This window comes from Humulus lupulus, chromosome 6 (genome assembly GCF_963169125.1).
Source record: "Humulus lupulus chromosome 6, drHumLupu1.1, whole genome shotgun sequence".
NCBI classification, from domain to species: Eukaryota; Viridiplantae; Streptophyta; class Magnoliopsida; order Rosales; family Cannabaceae; genus Humulus; species Humulus lupulus.
The window spans coordinates 218,984,540-219,005,060 of NC_084798.1; the positions used below are offsets into that span (position 1 = coordinate 218,984,540).

General features: G+C 33.4%; 2 protein-coding genes across 2 annotated transcripts; one reads left to right on the forward strand and one right to left on the reverse strand.

Moving 5' to 3' along the window:
- On the reverse strand, positions 1 to 966 carry LOC133786095 (probable carboxylesterase 120). The gene has a single exon (XM_062225310.1). It carries the CDS (start codon positions 964 to 966, stop codon positions 1 to 3), a length of 966 nt encoding a protein of 321 aa, XP_062081294.1.
- A 9,084-nt stretch (positions 967 to 10,050) lies between these two features.
- On the forward strand, positions 10,051 to 16,726 carry LOC133786096 (receptor-like protein 7). Its single transcript, XM_062225311.1, has 2 exons — positions 10,051 to 10,191; positions 14,171 to 16,726. The coding sequence occupies exons 1-2, from the start codon at positions 10,051 to 10,053 to the stop codon at positions 16,724 to 16,726; spliced, it is 2,697 nt and encodes an 898-aa protein (XP_062081295.1).
- Positions 16,727 to 20,521: the final 3,795 nt, after the last annotated feature.

Sequence of the window (20,521 nt, forward strand, 5' to 3'; positions counted from 1 at the left end):
TCACATGTCATTATTTATGAATTTCTTAAGCAAAACAAACAACACCGGAGCTGTACTTGGATCCGTAATCTCCACCCCATGAGGATTTCCTGGGAAAAAATGAGAGATAACACTAACCCCATTTTTCTCGAGCTTCTCCACAAACTCCATCTGGCGATCAAACACAGGATCACGATCACCCCCGGCAACCAACAAACGCCACCCCAACTCTTTGATTCGAGCACAATTACTAGACCATTGATCATCGGCGGTTGGATTGGAATACTTGTGATCGCGGTCAGCACCGATTGGCAATCCAAGTTCCCACAGCAGGTCCGTAGTGACTCGAGGAATGACTAGATCGTCGACACCCCTTATTTCGGAGTCAGTCCTGGCCACCCCACCAAAGAAAGGATGATGAAATATGAGCCCTCGGATGTTCAACGGCGCAAGTTGTTCGACGGATGCGGGCGCACTCGCACTCGCTCCGACATGGTAGACTATGTTGCCACCAGCACTAGTGCCCATCAGAAAACAGTTGGAGATGTCGGCAAACTGGCGCACCCAACTTTCGTCCGTGGATTTAACCCAATCCAGCGCCTCCATGGCGTCGTCGTATGCTGCCGGGAGCCGGCTCTCCGGGGCCAAACGGTACTCAACGGAGACCACCACAGCGTCGAGTTGGGCAGCCATTGTGTCGCAGAAACCGTGGTTCAGAGATGTAGAAACGTGAGTGAAGACGAAGCCACCGCCATGGTAGTAGACAATAAGAGGGAGCTTATTATGGGCTGTAGTAGTGGAGGAGTTGTCTGCTAGTACTGCTTTCGAGGGCAAGTATATTCGGACCCAAGTATTACGGGTCGGGTTAAGCGTCACATCTTTGGATAGAACTGCAGAGAGAGAGGTTGGGTCCGGTGAGGGCGGGGTGCTTGGCATTGAGATTCGGGTATAGCTACCGTCCGGATTCTGATGAATAAAATCAGTCATGGTGATAGATCTTGAGTGAGTTTAGTTACTTGATTATTCTTAAATGAAAAGGTTGGTTGGTTGGTTGTGTAGTGTAGTGTGGAAACTCCCATATATATACGTATTGATGGAACTTGATATATTAACAAGGTAAGCCAACTTTGTTGACTATAAGGAAAACAAATCCAAGTTTAACTTTAATTAGTACTCTGTGATTGCCTTGCTGACCAAGGTTGATAAGTACTTCAGTGCATTTGGCAACTAGGGTTGAGCATTGGGCGGGTTGGTCGGGTTACAAGGCATTTTTACCCGTTCAATGTCATAATCGGGTTAGCAAAAGTGACCCGTAACTTGCCCAATTAAGAAAAATAAAATTTTTAACCCGTCCAATAATTTGGGCGAGTTGGTCGGGTTAACCCACCCAAACCGAAATTGTATTTTTTTTGGGCAGGTTGGGCGAGTCAACCTGCCCAACACAAAAGTGGTATTTTTTTTTTTACATTTTTGTAATTTTTTTCTTTTAAATACTAGTACTAATAATGTGAAGTTTATCTTTTTAAGCTTAAAACAATATTTTAAATTTATAGTAAAAAAATTAAAACAAAACTTAATTAATTTATATATTTATTTGAATATATTAAAAATAATAAATTCTTAATTGGGCGGGTTGATAATTATTTTCAACCCGCCCAATGTAACAATTGGGCGGTTTAAATTTTGGTCGGTTTATTCGGGTTGCGTTTTTTTGGCGGTTTTTTCAGATTGGTTTGGGCGGATTATTCGGGTTGGGCGGGTTGTAAAAATTTATGCACAGCCCTATTGGCAACTTGCAAGCCAATTGGGTTGACATTGACATTTATGTAGCCTTGCTGACCAAGCTCAATTGACAAAACGCTACGCTAGAGGAGCCCTCGTTACAAGACAAGAATATTGGGGAAATTACATCATACACGGTCATTGAAGAAAAAATTCGTTTTATACGGTAATTTAAAAAAATTACAAAATTATTATGCTCCTCCCAACTACATGTATGTTTTTTTCTCCATATCCGTATCTTATTGATATGTAATTTTGAACCACCATGTTTCTTTTTTGTCAAATCAACTTTTATTTTAAATGTTATAAGTCAAATCACTTTAATATTTCTTGTCAAATCAATACAATTTTAATCTTATATTTTAAACTATTTTAATTATATTAATTTCTATAATATAAATATTACAATTTTCATATTATATATTTAAAAAAAGTATCAATACATTAAATTTTTTTCTCTTTTTCTCTTGGGTAATAAATTGATAAATACTTTTGGTATAATAATAATAATAATAATAATAATTATAAATAAATTAATTTTTCTTATGAATCTAATTATTAATATTAAATAAATATTAATGCTTACATAAAATATTATATATTTAATCAATATAATCTATTTCTTTATTAGTTGTTACAATTTTTTTCAAATATATATATATATATATATTACTTGTTTAATGCAATTTAACATTTTTGTATATACTAATTATAAAATTCTTTTAGTTACAAACTTAGTTTTATATATTTTTGTTACAAATATGTTAACTAAATTCACAACTTACTTTTTAAAAATATTAGTCACAAATATTTTTTTTAGTTATAAAATTAGTTATGTAAACCATTGTTACAAAAATAAAATATTTTAGCAACAAATTATTCTGTAAATGTTGTCTTCAAAAATGTAAAATTTGTTTACAAATCTGTAAAACTTGTTTATATATTTGTAAATGTTGTTTACAAAAATATTTTTATGTAACTGGTTTACGCATCTGTAATACATGTTTACGAATTTGTAACGACTATTAACAAAAAAATGTTGCATTTCACTGCTACTCCGTATTTACAATTTTGTCATTCCGTGTTTTTCATGAAAATTCCGTATTTTTGTAATCTACCGTATTTTTCATATTTTTTTTAAATGTTAATGTATTTTTGTGAATTTCCCTAAAATTAATCTCTTTAAATAATATTAAAATATGAGTAATTATTAAAATAATAACAAGATGTAGTAACGTTGTGTTACGAATAATATTGGGAGAATAAATAACTAGTAAATTATAAAACTAGTAAATTTTTATTACAATTATGTTAAGTAAATATATAAGTTATTTATGCAACTATTAGTTGAAAAATATAATTTTATTTGTGAATTAGTTTTGTAAAATTTTGTTACAAAAATAGACTTTTTTTTGTTATGAATTAATCTGTAATTGTTGTTTACAAATTTGTAAATAATTATTTACTTATTGTAATAGTTTTGTTACTACTTGTTACAATCTTGTAACATATTTATACTTTTTAATGAGTTTTAGTTATTGCATGTAACAATTGTATTATTAATTGCATGAACCGTACGTGATGCGTGGAACGCTGGAGCTCTAGGTCTGTGATGACCACCAACGAGAATAGATAAAAGGAGGGATGAAGAAAAGCAGAGAGGCAAAAAGCATGGAGGATGAGAGGCGGAAGCATGAATTGTCGCTGAGACCATAAGGTTTGAAACTCAAAGGTTTATGTTTTTTCTTTCTTCTTTTTGTTACAACGAGTTTTTCACACTTTAGTCATATTGGATCCAAATAAAAATTAGTATCGCCCCCAAAAATTTGGTATTTCCCGCTTGCAAAAAAAAAATTATGGGATTGCAGCTGAAAAAGTTAATGAAGCCTAAAACTAAAAAGGCCCAATTCGATTTTTCAATTAAAAACACAGCCCCAATTTGAAAAAATTGTGTCTCTTGTCCTTTTTTTAATTAAAAGATTTTAAGACTTGCATTGCAAGTCTTTAATAAATTTAAATTTTGATACAAAAATTATTATAAATACAAAAATTAATGATATGAAAAATCTAGAAACAAAAAAAAAATATAGTTTTAAAAGTTTTTAATAAATACATAATTTTTTATAAATATATATTTACATAATCTAGTTTATTTTTTAAATAATATTATTCATTAATTTTTTTACAATATTTTTCCAATAAATAAAACAACTCTTTTTTAACTAATACAAATTCTATAAATATGTTAAAAAATAATATAGTTAACTTTATAAATATGTGTAAAGAATAATAAATTTAAATTTTGATATAAAAATTATTATAAATACAAAAGTTAATCATATGAAAAATTTAGAAACAAAAAAATATATAGTTTTAAAAGTTTTTAATAAATACATAATTTTTATAAATATATATTTACATAATTTAGTTTATTTTTAAAATTATACTATTCATTAATTATAATTTTAGATTTTTTATTTGAATTTTGGCGACATTTTATGACTGTCGGCGTTGGGGTAAATAGCGACAACGTTTAACTGTCAGCATTGGTCTTGAATTAATTGTCGGCGTTGGGGTCAACAACGACACATTTTAACTATCGGCATTAGTCTCAAATTAACTGTCGACATTGAGGTCAATAGCCACACATTTTAACTGTCGGTATTGGCTCGAATTAACTATCGGCGTTGGGGTCAATAGCGACACATTTTAACTGTTGGCATTGGTCTCGAATTAACTGTCGGCGTTAGGGTCAATAGTGTCAGTCAAAAGCAACAGTGACAGTTATTAGCTGTCGACGTTGATCTCTATGCCTACAGTTTTTAACTATCGGCGTAGAGTCTCGCTAAGCAATTACGACAATCAATAGAGTTGACTATCGTGGTTGGGTTTCGAGAAAGCCCAGTTTTGTAGTAGTGAAGTCATAGCTTCATAGTTAGTTCTGAAACCATTACTGATTCTGACTAGTAAGTCAGTGTCATTCACAAGTAAGCAAGACTTGCTAAGCATTTGATATGCAATCCATGTCCACATTTATACACTCAACATGCCTCATGAATAACCATATGCATGTCACATATGGGTTGCAGTTTTCCTACCTCTGGTTCGAGCAAGAAATAGTAAAAGAACGACCCTTGAGAACGATCGACCTTTTGATTCCTTAGTGGTTATCTACTCATAACCAATTATAACATCCATTAATGAAAATTAACATTGAAAGGGTCTTGACCTAAACCTCACTCCCGAGACCCCAAATTGTACCCAAACAGTGAGTAGATTCGATCCCGAGTCTTAAGGATTGAAACCCCAAGCCAAAAACCCTTAAAAATGCCTAAAACTAAAATATGAAGGAGCAGGCACTGTAGTGATACCCCACTAGCACCCCAGCGCTCAAGTCAGGAACATCACTCCAACTGGGCGCTATAGTGCTACACACAGCTAGCTTTGCCTAGAAAATTTCCCCCTTCGACTCAACCATTCCCAACCTGAACCAAAAGCTTCCAAAACCTCATTTTAAGTCTCAAATGAACCCAAAAACCATCTACACATGTCCTAGGCATCACAACCCAAGTAACCCTAGCCAAAAACTCCCATCAATTCCCATTAACCAACTTAGAAAACCAAGCTGAAAACCAAACCAAAAACAGGGAAAGCCAGAGTTTTAATGGCTAGAAACTTACCTCAAGCTCAGATTAGGATCCTCTTCTATGGTGGAACACAATCCTAAGCCCTCAAGATCCACTTCCCTAGCTTGAATTCTCAAGAATTGCTCAAAAATTCAAAAGGAAAAGGAGAAGAAAAGAGGTACGAGGTGAAGGAGTTTATGCTATGTTTTTCTAACCTTCTATAGCCTTCAATGGCTTAAATATAACATATGGTGAAAAGACTTTTTTGCCCCTAGGTCATTTAAAGGTTTCTAAAGACTCCTAAGGCAAAATTGTCATTTTCCACCTATTTCGTTAATAATAATTAACACCCTCCAATTCCCGTTATTTCCAATATTCTCAAACACCAATAATTCATATCCTGTTACCCTTTAATTCTCGGCAACCCTTTAATCACCAAATTACCTTGAGACTCACCTCAATCCACGAACTTAATCCCATTATGACCAAACCGATAACTTATACTCAAAGATCGTCTCATGCCGAATGGCTCGAACAAATCCACATTATAATGTGGCCTCATAAATAGATCACCGACATGCATACACATATGCAATTATACCCTCAACGAGCCAAATTACCAAAATGCCCCTATAATAAAATGTGGACCCACATGCATGCATTTAACATCATATTATAAAATAATTCACATAAACATGTATGTAATAGTTTAACAGCATAATAAATCAATTATGGTCATCCCGACCTACTAATCAAACCATTAGTAGAGATGTATGTAATGGCTCGAAAAAATTTGTAGAGATGGTATGCTTAATAATTAAACTTCTTGATTATGTTGCTAAGGACTCAGAATTTTTTTTTTGATGGTAAAAAAAAATATTAGATAATGTTTCTATAAATCCCACCTCTCAACAATATCTCAATGATGAATTAAGATGCATCTACAAGAACCATCTCCACTAACTTTTCACTTGAGAATTCGATAGGGTTTGCTTAATAACCATACAAGTCTTATTCTTTATTCTAATTTTTATGTTCTCCAAAAATAATGACTTAAATATTGTATCTTATACAATTCCATTATATTTAACACACATTAGCCTATCGGGGACTCGGTAGATACAATGGAGAAATGTGTAGAATAATTCTTCTTAATTTCAATTCCAACAAAGTTATTATGTTTCTAGTTCCCATCTGTGTAAGTGGTACGTATTTAACACAAGCACATCTCTTCTAAATAAAAAGTGTGGAGATAACGAATTTTTTTTGTTTTAACAGTTTTTTTGTTAATAACTTTAATAGAAAATTCTTATATTTAACAGAATTTTCTTAAATTTAATTATATATTGTAAACCTGACTTAAATTTAAATAAAATAAAATAAATAATTAATTAAACAAATTAAATTTAAATAAAATATTTTTTTAGATATTTTATCATGATAATATTTAAAAAATAATAAAATCAAATATTTTTTTATTTAACGGTAGATTGGAAACATGACTTAAACTTAAATAAATTAAAATAAGATATTTTTTAAAATATTTTACGATGATAATTATTTAAAAAGAATAAAACTACAAGTTTTATAACTTAAATAAAATTTAATTAAAATTAAACTTCAAGTATTAGAATAATATCACATTAAACATATGATATAAAATAATCTATTATCAACTAACCACAAACTTCTTAAAAAAATACTAATTATACAAATTAAAATAAGATATTAGTTAGATATTTTATCATGATAAGTATTTAAAAATAATAAAACCAAATATTTTAAAATTTAAGCGTAGATAGTAAAAATGACTTAAACTTAAATAAAATTTCATAAATTAAAATAATATATATTTTTTAGATATTTTAAAATGATCATTATTTAAAAATAATAAAATCATACGTTTTATAACTTAGATAAAAATTTGATGAAACTTAAACTTCAGGTATTAAAATAATATCGTATTAAACATATAATATAATATAGTCCACTATCAACTTGCAACAAACTTATTTTCAAAAAAAAAAACTAGCAATAAACACATAATATAATATTAAACATGTAATATAATATCATATTAAACATATAATATATTACCCCTCATTGACATTGGAGCAGGTGCTGGTGGCATCCACAGTACCTCCACCTGCTCAAAAGTTTTGATTAAACATTTATTTTATTTTAAAAATTCTGAAAATATATTTAAATCATTTAAAAATAATAAAATATTTTAAAATTAAATAAATCATCAAAATGAGGGGTAATATGAGAATATTAAAGCTTTAAATACACGAAGGGTATCAAACTATTTAGTTTTTTTACAAACAAAGGTGTACGCCCTGATTTTCCCACGGGCTGATTAGCGAGCTAAGCTGCGGCCTAATCATGATTAGGCCGTGGATATCCCCAAAACCGTAGCTGCCGTCATAAGATCATACCTCCTTAGATCGAGGTAACCCAAGGGTTCGCCAAGATTGCTTAAGACTTGAGTCCGGACTCTGAAGGCCGAAGGTCGAGTTAGGTATCCAGCTCATGGTACGAGCTGGATTTGGAGGCTATGACTCTTTGTAAATTCAACACACGCAAGGTAAACGTGCACATATCAGACATCACGTGTCTGATATGCCCCTGACTTCTCGGACACGCAGCAGGAACATGCGTATTCAGACACCCACGACTGGGTTGGGCCGTGCAGCCCATTATCTCCTTACCTATTGATTTGATCACACTTATGTGTCAGGTTCAGGAATTAATCATGAATGTCACAGAGTTGATACGATAGGTAAGAAGGTCACGGGATGACCTTCTTACCAACTCCCAGGTGCCTTCTTCTATAAATATGGAGACCCTGGGAGTTGATAGGGGTTGGATTATCTCTTGTAAGAAATACCCTGTAATCAAATATCCAATATATAGCAATAATACTAACTAGTGGAGTAGAAGGATTTTAGCCTTCAAACCACTTAAAAAACGTGTCTTGAGTCACCATTTCACTTTTCCAAGATCATATGTCTATTACGGTTCAACATTAGCACTAACCCCTTTCTCTTCTTTTCTGAATTACCTGTTGGCGAAGAACCGCGTCAACAAAAGGGTATCGATTGATAATTATCAATAAAATGTACTAAGTTTGTATTTCGATAAAACACATGGTTCAAATAAGCATTTATCCTTAAACTTATTGATTATGTTGCTAGAAGACTATTAAAAATTTGATGTTTATGAAAAAAATTAGATAATTTCTTTATAAATTAATATGTGAGTAGTTAATGCATATTTTACAAGTTACACAAATGAAAATACGAACATAATAGCTCCACTCGAGTCGGAGTTAAGAAAAATTCTTTTCATTTTTCCAAATTGTCGTATCTATCGTGCTCCCAATCAAATAATGTGAATAAAAAAATTGAGAAAATATTTTGAATTTTGGTATATTTTTTTTTAAGCTTTAAACTATATACACATCTCAAACGTGTTGATCTCGAAAAAATACCCAAAGTTAAAAAATAATCACTTCAAATAGACACCTAAGTGAAAAATTATGCCTCTTGCAAATATTGCATCGAACACCATCGAGCAATATCGAGTACCATCGAGAAAAGTCATTTTTTTCACGAAATTCTTGATTTTTAAGGCTTCATTGAGCACCATCAAGCAACCATTGAGCAAAGTCAATTTTCTGCATATTTCAAAGTTTTAAAACTTTAAAAGAATCATAAAAAAAAAACTAAAAAATATGCCAAGATCTATTCAAAATACAGTAATTAATGTTTTAAGTGAATATTTTATTTAGCTAAGCCTTGAATCATTGAAAACATAAAAAAGAAACAATGGTGTTGATTGGGGATGTGTGCTATGTTTTCTAGTTTTATTATAAAATAAGTATTTAAATGAGATATAAAGGCCTATCGATCATTAGCTTGTACAGATATGGGAGAAGAGAAGTAATTTTTTAAATTTTGAGGACAAAACATTCTCTAGAAGGGACATCTGGAAATTAAAAAAGAAAAAAAACGAAAAAAAAAGGGCAACATATAAACCTTGATTTTACCCTATCGATCAAAATACAAGAGAAATTAATTTATTAATGTAATTACATATTTCTTGATGCCAAGCTTTTCCATGAAGAAGCATGCACATGAAAAATTCAATAAAATTTTCTTTCATTTTGTTATTGATTCACTCAGAATATTAAGTGGTTTTAAGAATCGATCAATGCTTCACAGTTGTGTGACATAGAAATACAAGAAAATGAAAAACCACAGAGATTGCCAGGGACCCTACCACAGCCTCAGCTTTAATACTGATAATACTCAGTTTCCATATATATATATAACTGAAACCACATCACATGTGTGTCAGTTAATATATAAATTCGGTGACATGTATAAACGTTTTCAATATGAAATATTTAGTCTCACCTAACTATGAAAGAAATAATCACGTTTCTCCTATATTATTTATAAAATATCATAACATAGACACACATTAAATTGGAGTGGAGATGCAATTAATTACAAGAATAAATGCTCGACTATATATAAATAGCAGTGGCCATGAAGAGAAAATTATTAGAATATAGAACAACTATATGAGATTTTTATTTCTAAAAAGGAAGGATAGAATGAAGAAGTTTATAACTGCAGTAGTGTTTGTAGTAGCAATGGCGATGGTTGTGGGGTGCTTTGGTCGAGTAAACCCCGATGAAACTGATATGAATCTGAATGATGCTGAAAATGGTCTATGGTGCCTGGTGAATACTGTAGTGCTTTCGAATTCAAGAATTGATGTCCCGGAATGTATTGTAAAGGTCCTATTATAGGTGAGAGTAAAAGATGTGTCCAAGATCCACAGTGTGCCCAAGCAGGTCAACCATGTTATAACGACACATTTTAATTGTCGGCATTGGTCTCAAATTAACTGTCGACGTTGGGGTCAATAGCGACACATTTTAACTATCGGCATTGGCTCGAATTAACTGTCGGCGTTGGGGTAAATAGCGACACATTTTAACTGTGAGCATTGTTCTCGAATTAACTGTCGGCGTTAGGGTCAATAGTGGCAGTCAAAAGCAACAGTGACAGTTATTAGTCGTCGACGTTGATCTCTATGCCTACAGTTTTTAACTGTCAGCGTAGAGTCCCGCTAAGCAATTACGACAGTCAACAGAGTTGACTGTCGTGGTTGGGTTTCAAGAAAGCTCAACTTTGTAGAAGTGAAGGCATAGTTTCACAACTAATTCTGACACCATTGGCGATTCTGACTAGTAAGTCAGTGCCATTCCCAAGTAAGCAAGACTTGCTAAGCATTTGATATGCAATCCATGTCCACATTTATACACTCAACATGCCTCATGAATAACCATGTATGTGACATATGGGGTGCAGTTTTCCTACCTCTGGTTCGAGCAAGAAATAGTCAAAGAACGACCATTGAGAACGATCGACCTTTTGATTTCTAAATGGTTACTTACTCATAACCAATTATAACATCCATTAATTAAAATTAACATTGAAAGGGTCTTGACCTAAACCTCACTCTCGAGACCCCGAATTGTACCCAAACAGTGAGTAGATTTGATCCCGAGCCTTAAGGATTGAAACCCCGAGCCAAAAACCCTTAAAAATGCCTAAAACTAAAATATGAAGGAGCAGGCGCTGTAGTGATACCACACTAGCACCCCAGCAATCAAGTCAGCGACATCACTCCAACTGGGCGCTATAGTGCTACACACAGCCAGCTTTGCCCAAAAAATTTCCCCCTTCGACTACACCATTTCCAACCTGAACCAAAAGCTTCCAAAACCTCATTTTAAGTCTCAAATGAACCCAAAAACCATCTACACATGTCCTAGGCATCACAACCCAAGTAACCCTAGCCAAAAACTCCCATCAATTCCTATTAACCAACTTAGAAAACCAAGCTGAAAACCAAACCAAAAATAGGGAAAACCAGAGTATTAATTGCTAGAAACTTACCTCAAGCTCAGATTAGGATCCTCTTCAATTGTGGAACACAATCCTAGGCCCTCAAGATCTACTTCCCTAGCTTGAATCCTCAAGAACAGCTCAAAAATTCAAAAGGAAAAGGAGAAGAAAAGAGGTACGGGAAGAATGAGTTTATGCTATGTTTTTCCAACATTCTACAACCTTCAGTGGCTTAAATATAACATATGGTGAAAAGACCTTTTTGCCCCTAGGTCATTTAAAGGTTTCTAAAGACGCCCAAGGGTAAAATTATCATTTTCCACTATTTCGTTAATCATAATTAACACCCTCCAATTCTTGTTATTTCTAATATTCTCAAACACCAATAATCCATATCTTGTTACCCTTTAATTCTCGGCAACGCTTTAATCACCAAATTACCCTGAGACTCACCTCGATCCACGAACTTAATCCCGTTTTGACCAAACCTGTAACGACCCGACTTTTCTTAACTAAATCTACTGAAATACGACTATGACTATTCGGGGTCAATTGGACCCTAACGGTCAACTTTGGTTAAAATCGAACGTTGAGAACTAAATAAACTTTAAAGTAAACTTTATAAAATTTTGCATTGGAGTACTTTGAAATAAAATAGTATTTGGATGGGATCCCATAGTTTTAAAAAGAAAATGTAGTTAAACGTAACTTAAGAAATAGTCTGTGGCCATAGGGCCTTCTTTAAGTAAAACTAGTAAACATGAAATTGATAAAACTGTTACTAGACTTAGCGGAAAACTTAAGAGAACCCTAACAACCCTACAGGTCGGTTGCTTCACAGTATGCATACGTCAGACAGAATCCCCTCCAGCTTATTGCACTGCTCCTTAAGCTTTGCCCTTACCTACATACACAGAGTAACTGATGAGCTATAACGCTCAGTAAGGAAGCTAGCTACAACTTATTACTCTACTATCCAAAACAAACTTTGCATAACAAAAATGCATATCTAGAAACTGCAAACTGAGCAACACGTCTAGCATAATCACATAAGTCAAAGTGTTGCGTAACATACTGAAAACATATAACTGAGCCATCGTGTTATCTGTTGGGTTTTAATCCCAGTGTGGCCTCCACGGCCCAGAGAATACTCACCTCCTGTACCAAAGGGGTGCACTCTGCTAAAACACGATGACTCTATTGACTTGGCGGATAACCCCACTGTACGGATGCATGGGGAATTCGCCCTCATAAGGACTTGTACTAAGCCATCGAGTTATCTGTGGGGTCATGATCCCCGGGTGGCCTCCGCGGCCCAGAGAATACTCACCTCCCGTGCCAAAGGGGTAAACTCCGCTATAACTCGATGACTTTACTGACTGGACGGCTAACCCCACTACACGGCTGCATGGGGTTGATTAGTGGTGAAAAATACACATTTATTGATTTTAATAGTCAAAATAAATTAAGTTTTAATTAATATTTTCATGGAATTAATATGATTTATTTTATAAATGAAAATATTTGATTATGATTTAACTTATTATTATTTTGTAGGAATTAAAGTTGCATTTTGACACTTGAAATGAAGAGAAAATAAAATAATTAAATCTGAAAAAAAGAGAAGAGAAAATGGTATTTTTGAAGATCAAAGCCCAAGAAGGAAGCCCAATAGTACCCAGGCCCGCCAGCTTACTCTCCTCCAGCCGCTAGCTGTCTGCGCCCCAGCACGCCACGTGTCCCTGCTCCAGCCGTCCACAGTAGCAACGTGATCCTCAGCTTGCGCCACCTGTCCTCACCTGCCAGCACCTTGCATCAACTCTCCAACCAGCCTCTCACGTCCACGCCTAATATATCAATGCCTTATACACTTTTTACATATATGAAACCAAATCAATACTGACAACGAGGAGTGATTAAATTAGGTATTGAGTAAAATATGTGAATCCATCAGGAATTCACTATACGTGTATGTTTCTCTAAAATTTGGCATGACGATGTGGCATGTAAAAAAAGTATTAAAGCGAAAACGCTGCCATGTGAATGCAGGAAATGTGCTAGCAGTATTGCTCGTCACACGACACGATAAAGAGGCACATAAACAACACGCGCAACTCAAATGTTTTAAAAAATGTTCTGCCACTAAAAGTTTTAAAAAGCAGAAGTGTTTAAATAAACTCTACTTTCCAATGCATTTTTTCTACTTTTTCCAATGAGTTTAATGTAAGGCTCCACCGAAAGCTAAACTGGTCAATTTAGGCGACTTCAAAGTAATCAAATAAATTAATATATTATATTTGCTATGTGGCAAAGTTCTGTAGAAATAAAGAGAGCGTTTGGGATTGTTTTTTGTTTCCAACATTATAATTTAAAAATTATAGAATAGAAAATACTTTTTTGTAGAACACACCTACTGTTTTCTAGTTAAATAGCCAAACAAGATTTAGTCTCTCTGCATTTCCCATGCTTTTATCATTGCATCAATATATTTTATCTCATGTGTATATAATATATGTATATATATATATCACATTGTTCTATTTATTGACCATTGTAAGCTATTTTGTCAAAATCTTATTCTTTAATAATTTAAACAGTCACTTACATGTGTAACCCATTAATTTGTATCCATGTCATTGAATTGATGAACTGTATTTTATCATGCAGTCGCCAATGACAAGAAAGGACTACATGCTTTTTTATCCCTATAAATAGCAGAGCACAAGTCTCAAAGTGTGAAACATATAAAACCACTACATATATTATATTAGTCATATGATGGTGGGATCATTAATACTTCGCTTCAGTTTCACTGGTTTTCTCTTTCTGACTTTGTTATGGTTCACTTTCTCGCAGCCAGTTTGCCATGATGATGAAAGGTCTTCGTTGTTGCAGTTCAAGGAAAGTTTTATTATCAACATGTCTGTTTCTAGTTTTTCATCTCTTTCTTATTCGAAGGTTGCCTTCTGGACAAACAAAGAAGACACAAGAAATTGTTGCATGTGGCATGGGGTTGAGTGTGATGAGATCACAGGCCATGTCATCGGCCTTGATCTCAGCAGCAGCTACCTCTACGGCTCTATTGACTCAACTAGTAGCCTCTTCAATCTGACTCATCTTCAGAGTCTTGATCTTGCAGACAACGATTTCAAGTATTCTCAAATACCCAGTGCTATCAAGCGGCTTTCTATGCTCACTAATCTCAACCTATCATTCTCTGTCTTCTCTGGTCAAATTCCGTCAGAAGTTTCAGAACTATCCAAATTATCCAATCTTGATTTGTCGGATAACAATTTGGAGACCCTTGTTTCAAACTTGACAAGCCTTGAGAAACTTCATCTCAGTGGTGTTGACATATCATCGGCAGTGCCTAAATCATTGGAAAATTTGTCTTCCTTGATATCACTGCTCTTGGAGGATTGCAAATTGACAGGTGAATTCCCAATCAATATTTTTCAACTTCCAAATTTACGAAGTCTAAATGTGGTGTTCAACAAGGATCTCACTGGAAGATTTCCTGTGGTACTTGACCAAAAGTGCTCTCTCAAGTCATTGCTATTAGGATTTACTGGCTTCTCTGGGGATCTACCGTCATCGATTGAAAAACTTGCTTCTCTGACTGAGTTGGATGGTACAAGTTGCAACTTTTTAGGAGTGATTCCAGCCTCCATAGGTAAGCTGAAACAACTCACTTCTCTCGACCTTTCTAATAATTATTTTGTGGGACAAATCCCTCCTTCCATTGGAAACCTAACTCAGCTCACTTCTCTCGGCCTTTCTTATAATAACCTTGTGGGACAAATTCCTTCTTTCATTGGAAACCTAACTCAGCTCACTTTTCTCGACCTGTCCTCAAATCAATTTAGTGGTCCAATTCCTTTGTCATTCTCAAAACTCATAAATTTAGAAACCCTTTCGTTGAATGATAATAATTTAAGCGGAACTATGAATTTTGACATGTTTAATGGCCTAAAAAACCTCACTACCCTTATTCTATCCCAAAATAATTTGTCACTACTTGTTAGTCCTCATGAGATAAATGAAACATTTCCACAATTCACATCTCTACAATTGTCCAAATGCAATTTAAGGAATTTTCCTGAATTTCTTAGACATCAAAAACAAATTCAGTCTTTGGATCTTGAAGATAACCATATTGCTAGTCGAATACCAGATTGGATGTGGAACATGAGCATGGAAAGCTTGCAGGCCATAACCCTTTCTAATAACTCCTTGATAGGAGAACTTTCACCTACAATATGTCGTCGTAGTTTTCTAAAACTCCTTGACTTGTCCCATAACAGGTTAGGTGGTAAGCTTCCCCAATGTTTCGGTAACTTTAGTAAGTCATTGTCAATACTAAAGCTTAGAAACAACTCTTTTTCAGGCAACATTCCCCAATTTACAAAAGGAAACCATCTGACATTTATTGATTTTGGTTATAATCTATTTGAAGGGAAACTATCAAAATCACTTACGAATTGTAACATGCTTGGTTACCTCAACGTTGAAAGAAATAATCTCAGCGATGTTTTCCCTTATTGGTTGGGGAGTCTTCGAGAGCTGAGACTTCTTATATTGCAAGCTAATGAATTCCATGGAGTTATAAGGGAGCCCAAAACAAACCATCGTCAATTTGCAAAGTTACATATAATTAATATATCATTCAACTCCTTCAATGGAAGACTGCCAATTGAATACATACAGAGTTGGAAGGCCATGGAAAGTACAAGCGCTGAAGACTTTGAATATATGATGGCAATTGTACCTTTTGAATTCAAAGAAAATAGTAGTATTCATATTTTTGGTCAATACCCTTTCCAAATTACAATAGCAGTCAAGAGCAGGCATAGATACTATCAGCAGATCCAAAATATTATTGCAGTTATAAATCTCTCCAACAATAAATTTGTTGGAGAAATTCCTGAAGCCATTGGAAACTTGAAGGGGCTCTATTCTCTTGACCTATCCAACAACCATCTCAAAGGTGGAATTCCATCATCACTGAGTAATCTAAGAGCTCTTGAATCCTTAGACATTTCTCAAAATGCTCTTTCAGGGAAGATCCCTATTGAGTTAGACCAACTTTCTTTCCTTCAATACTTCAATGTTTCACACAACCAACTCTCAGGATCTATACCACAATATCATCTCAGTACCTTTGAGGCCAGTTCCTACGAGGGAAATGTGGGATTATGTGGTATGCCACTACAAAACTCTTGTGGACACTCCAGTCCACCAGAACACTCATTTCCATCATCAGAAGAAGAGTCAAGCTGTATTTTTCAATTTGGCTGGAAAGTTGTTGCGATAGGATATGGATGTGGATTCTTAATTGGATCGTTTGTTGGGAAAATTGTGATTGCAAGAAAACCTAATTGGTTAGTGATGACCTTTGGGATAAGGAGCTGATGAAACAAGAAAGGAACTCAAGGATGCGATTGCATTGAGGGTTGATTCTCAACTCCATTAATACTCAAATTTTGTAGTAGTTGTTTCTGGATAATGGTTTCGAATAATCATGTTGCATTTCTTGTTTGTTTGTATCAAAGTTTTTGTTCAATGTAATAATATATATGTACCTTTTATGTTGAATACTACACACTTTCATAAGTAGATTTTCTTGTACTATATGTGTTTCAATCTAGCTATTAACAAATGTTATAATTTTGCTTTTATTAGACTCATTAGACACAATATATGAAATTAAGAAACTCAATATCTAAGACTTTTCAATATGATCATATCTTCTGATCAATACATTATGTCATGTCAACTGATTCGATCAAAGAAAACTCTCCAAGAAAAACAAAACGAAGACAAAGTAAGTCAAGCAAAACAAAACAAAACAAAGACAATCTTGATTTTGTTGAGCCAACTTCCTTTTTGAAAGTTTCTTTGTGACTATCTTATTAACCACAAATCTTTGCGTTCCATTTTTTTTTACTGCGCAACAATGCTAACTATGCAATTTTGTTTTAATGAAAGTCTATATTAATTACTGTTTTAGTATGTTTGATTATATTTTGATGGTGTATACATTTTGAATATTTCAATTGACTTGTTATAGCATTTATAGCTTATATATGCATGCATGCATCCTATAACTATAGAGATTAATAGTTAAAACTATGTTCAAGTATATTGGATATTCAAGCTATATGTTATAACTCTACATTTTGATATTTTCATTTATCTTATAGTATGTTATATATATATTTATTTTGGTAACGATTAATGTATTGCAACCCAAATTTCTTTTGTTATTATAATCGTAATTTTATTATATATTATAGTTATTTACGATATTTTACAAAAGATGAATTCTGAATAATTTATGGTGCCAAAAAATAATATTTAATAAATAGTAAAAAGATAGACATATATATGCACAATATATTATTTAAATTTTATTTTCGATACTGAATATTATTTGGAATATTTTTAAAAAAATTAGAAGACAACACCATATAAAAATATAAATAAAAATTATTGAAAACAAAAAATGGATAAATAAATATTGCCAAAAAAGTAATGCTATGTATTGGCGTATTTGACTTTTTTTTTTTAAATAAAAACAGAAAGATAATATATATAATTATTATAAAAATAAAATCTTGATATATTATCCCTAAACTTTTTTGTTTTTTAAGAAATACCTAATCTCTCTTTTGCCCCTCATATAACGTAACCAAAATTAACCGGAATGTTGTATATATGATCAATATTTTCACTATAATAATTAAACAAAGATGCAAAAACCTGATTTTTCATTTGCAGTGTACCCTATAGATTAATATATGGTTTTCTTCAAGCATTTTGTCGTTCCGATTTTCTTGTTGCAGAGTATTTAGATTATTTTCCCGCACTTGATTCTGGATCTATCAGATACAAGTAATCAGATACAAGTAATGTTCAATATAAATTGTTTGCTTAGTTTTATTTATAGAAATTTCCAATTATATTTATTAAATTTGTATCGTTGTCATATAAATTTCAAATAAAAAATATTATATATAAAAAATATTATCTTTAATTAAAATTAAACCAAAATATTATTTATAATTTTTTTAAAATATATATATCTATATATATAGTATGATAACATTTTTAAACCTAAATGATAATTTTTTTAATAAAAATTAAGATTATGCATTATATATATTATATATTATTAGTATAATGACATTTTATAATATTTAAATTTATATTATAATATAAGTATTATATTGACGCCGTTTTTCGAACTTAAAATGTAGAGCAATTAAACAATAGGAACTATGGCGCAGATGAATAATATGGTAGAGCAACAAGAATTTTACGTGGTTCAGCAGTTAACTTTGCCTAATCCACAAGTCTATTTTATTAAGACTCTATGGCTGACTTTTGCTGCTTTCCAATCCTTCTCTTGCTTGGAAAATGATCCCCTTATGTCCAGAACTTCAAATCAATAGACCCCAGCCCAAAAAGATGTCCGTAACCCCTTGTTCCGAAGTCTTCTTCTCCAAGTCCGGTGTACCGCCAAAAATGGAGCTCAAAATTAGTTTTTCTTGCTCTAGACCATTTCAGCCCATTTCTTCACGTCAAAACCGATTATTGGAGTCCCCTAAGCTTGTTTATCACCAACCACACACACCATACACTCTTGAACACACTTAAATCCAAAATTATCCAAGAATATGCATTTTCTTGGATAAAAATGGTGAATCACAATCCGAGGCTTTATAAATGTATTTCTCACACTCAAAATGTTTATTTCCTCCCCTAGAATGATTCTACAATGCTCTTTACTGCCCAGATTTTTCCCAAGTGCAAGAACTCAAAAATTTCTTCTCTTTAAAAAAAAAACGATAAGAACACTCTCTCTCTTCAATCCTTTGATTCCCTCAATATTCCCACGATTTCTTCATCAGATTATCATGGTAACACGTTTTGGAAATAGGTTTAAAAAAAAATAAATTAGCGTTTGAAGTGGTAAAATCCTCTTTTCAAGGAATTTATTTATTTATTTTCTTTAAAAAAAAAATAAAATAAATTGACTAAGTTCCACAACTGATATTATCAGTTAAATTTCAAAAATTTAATCAATTTTATGAATATTTAATCATGTTAAAACAGAAGAAATAAAGTCTCTAAAATGCCCCTTGAATCAATCCCAAACTTGAGGGTATTATGGTCTTTTCACAAATTCTAATATTTAATATTATGGTAAATAAAAAAATTACACATAATAAGATAAAATAATTTCAAGCATATTATTATTACTATTATGCTCATAATAATAATAATAATTACTATTATAAAATTTTTAAATAAATAAAATAACTTAACCCGAGCCATTATTTATTCACTTGGCATTATTCTCATGTTGTGATTCCACAAAAACTCAAACATGAGAAACCATGAATTTTATTTCCATTGGAAGTCATACATATCCAATAATCCATCAAAGGAAAAGAAAAAAAAATGACAAGGATGCACACAATGGGAAAATTACGAAATTGCCCTTCCGGGAAAACGGATATTACAATTTATTATGTGACGCCCCACGTCACTATGGCTGCTTTCTGGAATGACGACTGGCCCTACAAACCAAGATAAGTTTTTCCAGCGTGCTTTGTCCTCACTCGCACACTTCCTGGGAAAACTTCCCAGGAGGTCACCCATCCCTAGATTACTCCAGGCCAAGCACGCTTAACCATGGAGTTCTCAAGTGATAGGCTACCGAAAAGAAGATGCACCTTCCTGATACAGGTAGTACCCATCAATCCATTTAAGCCCTCTTCAACTGTGTAGTCCCATACCTACACAGTCTTAGAATCATTACACTTGACCTTCCCCAGGCGGTGTGGGATTGCACAGCTTACCCGGTCTTTCCCCTTACGGATCACAGGATTTTGACTGTCACAATCACCCCCCCTTACGGGCCCGACGTCCCCGTCGGCCACACTTCCGGCTGGGTCAAGGCTCTGATACCATTATGTGACGCCCCACGTCACTATGGCTGCTTTCTGGAATGACGACTGGCCCTACAAACCAAGACAAGTTTTTCCAGCGTGCTTTGTCCTCACTCGCACACTTCCTGGGAAAACTTCCCAGGAGGTCACCCATCCCTAGATTACTCCAGGCCAAGCACGCTTAACCATGGAGTTCTCAAGTGATAGGCTACCGAAAAGAAGATGCACCTTCCTGATACAGGTAGTACCC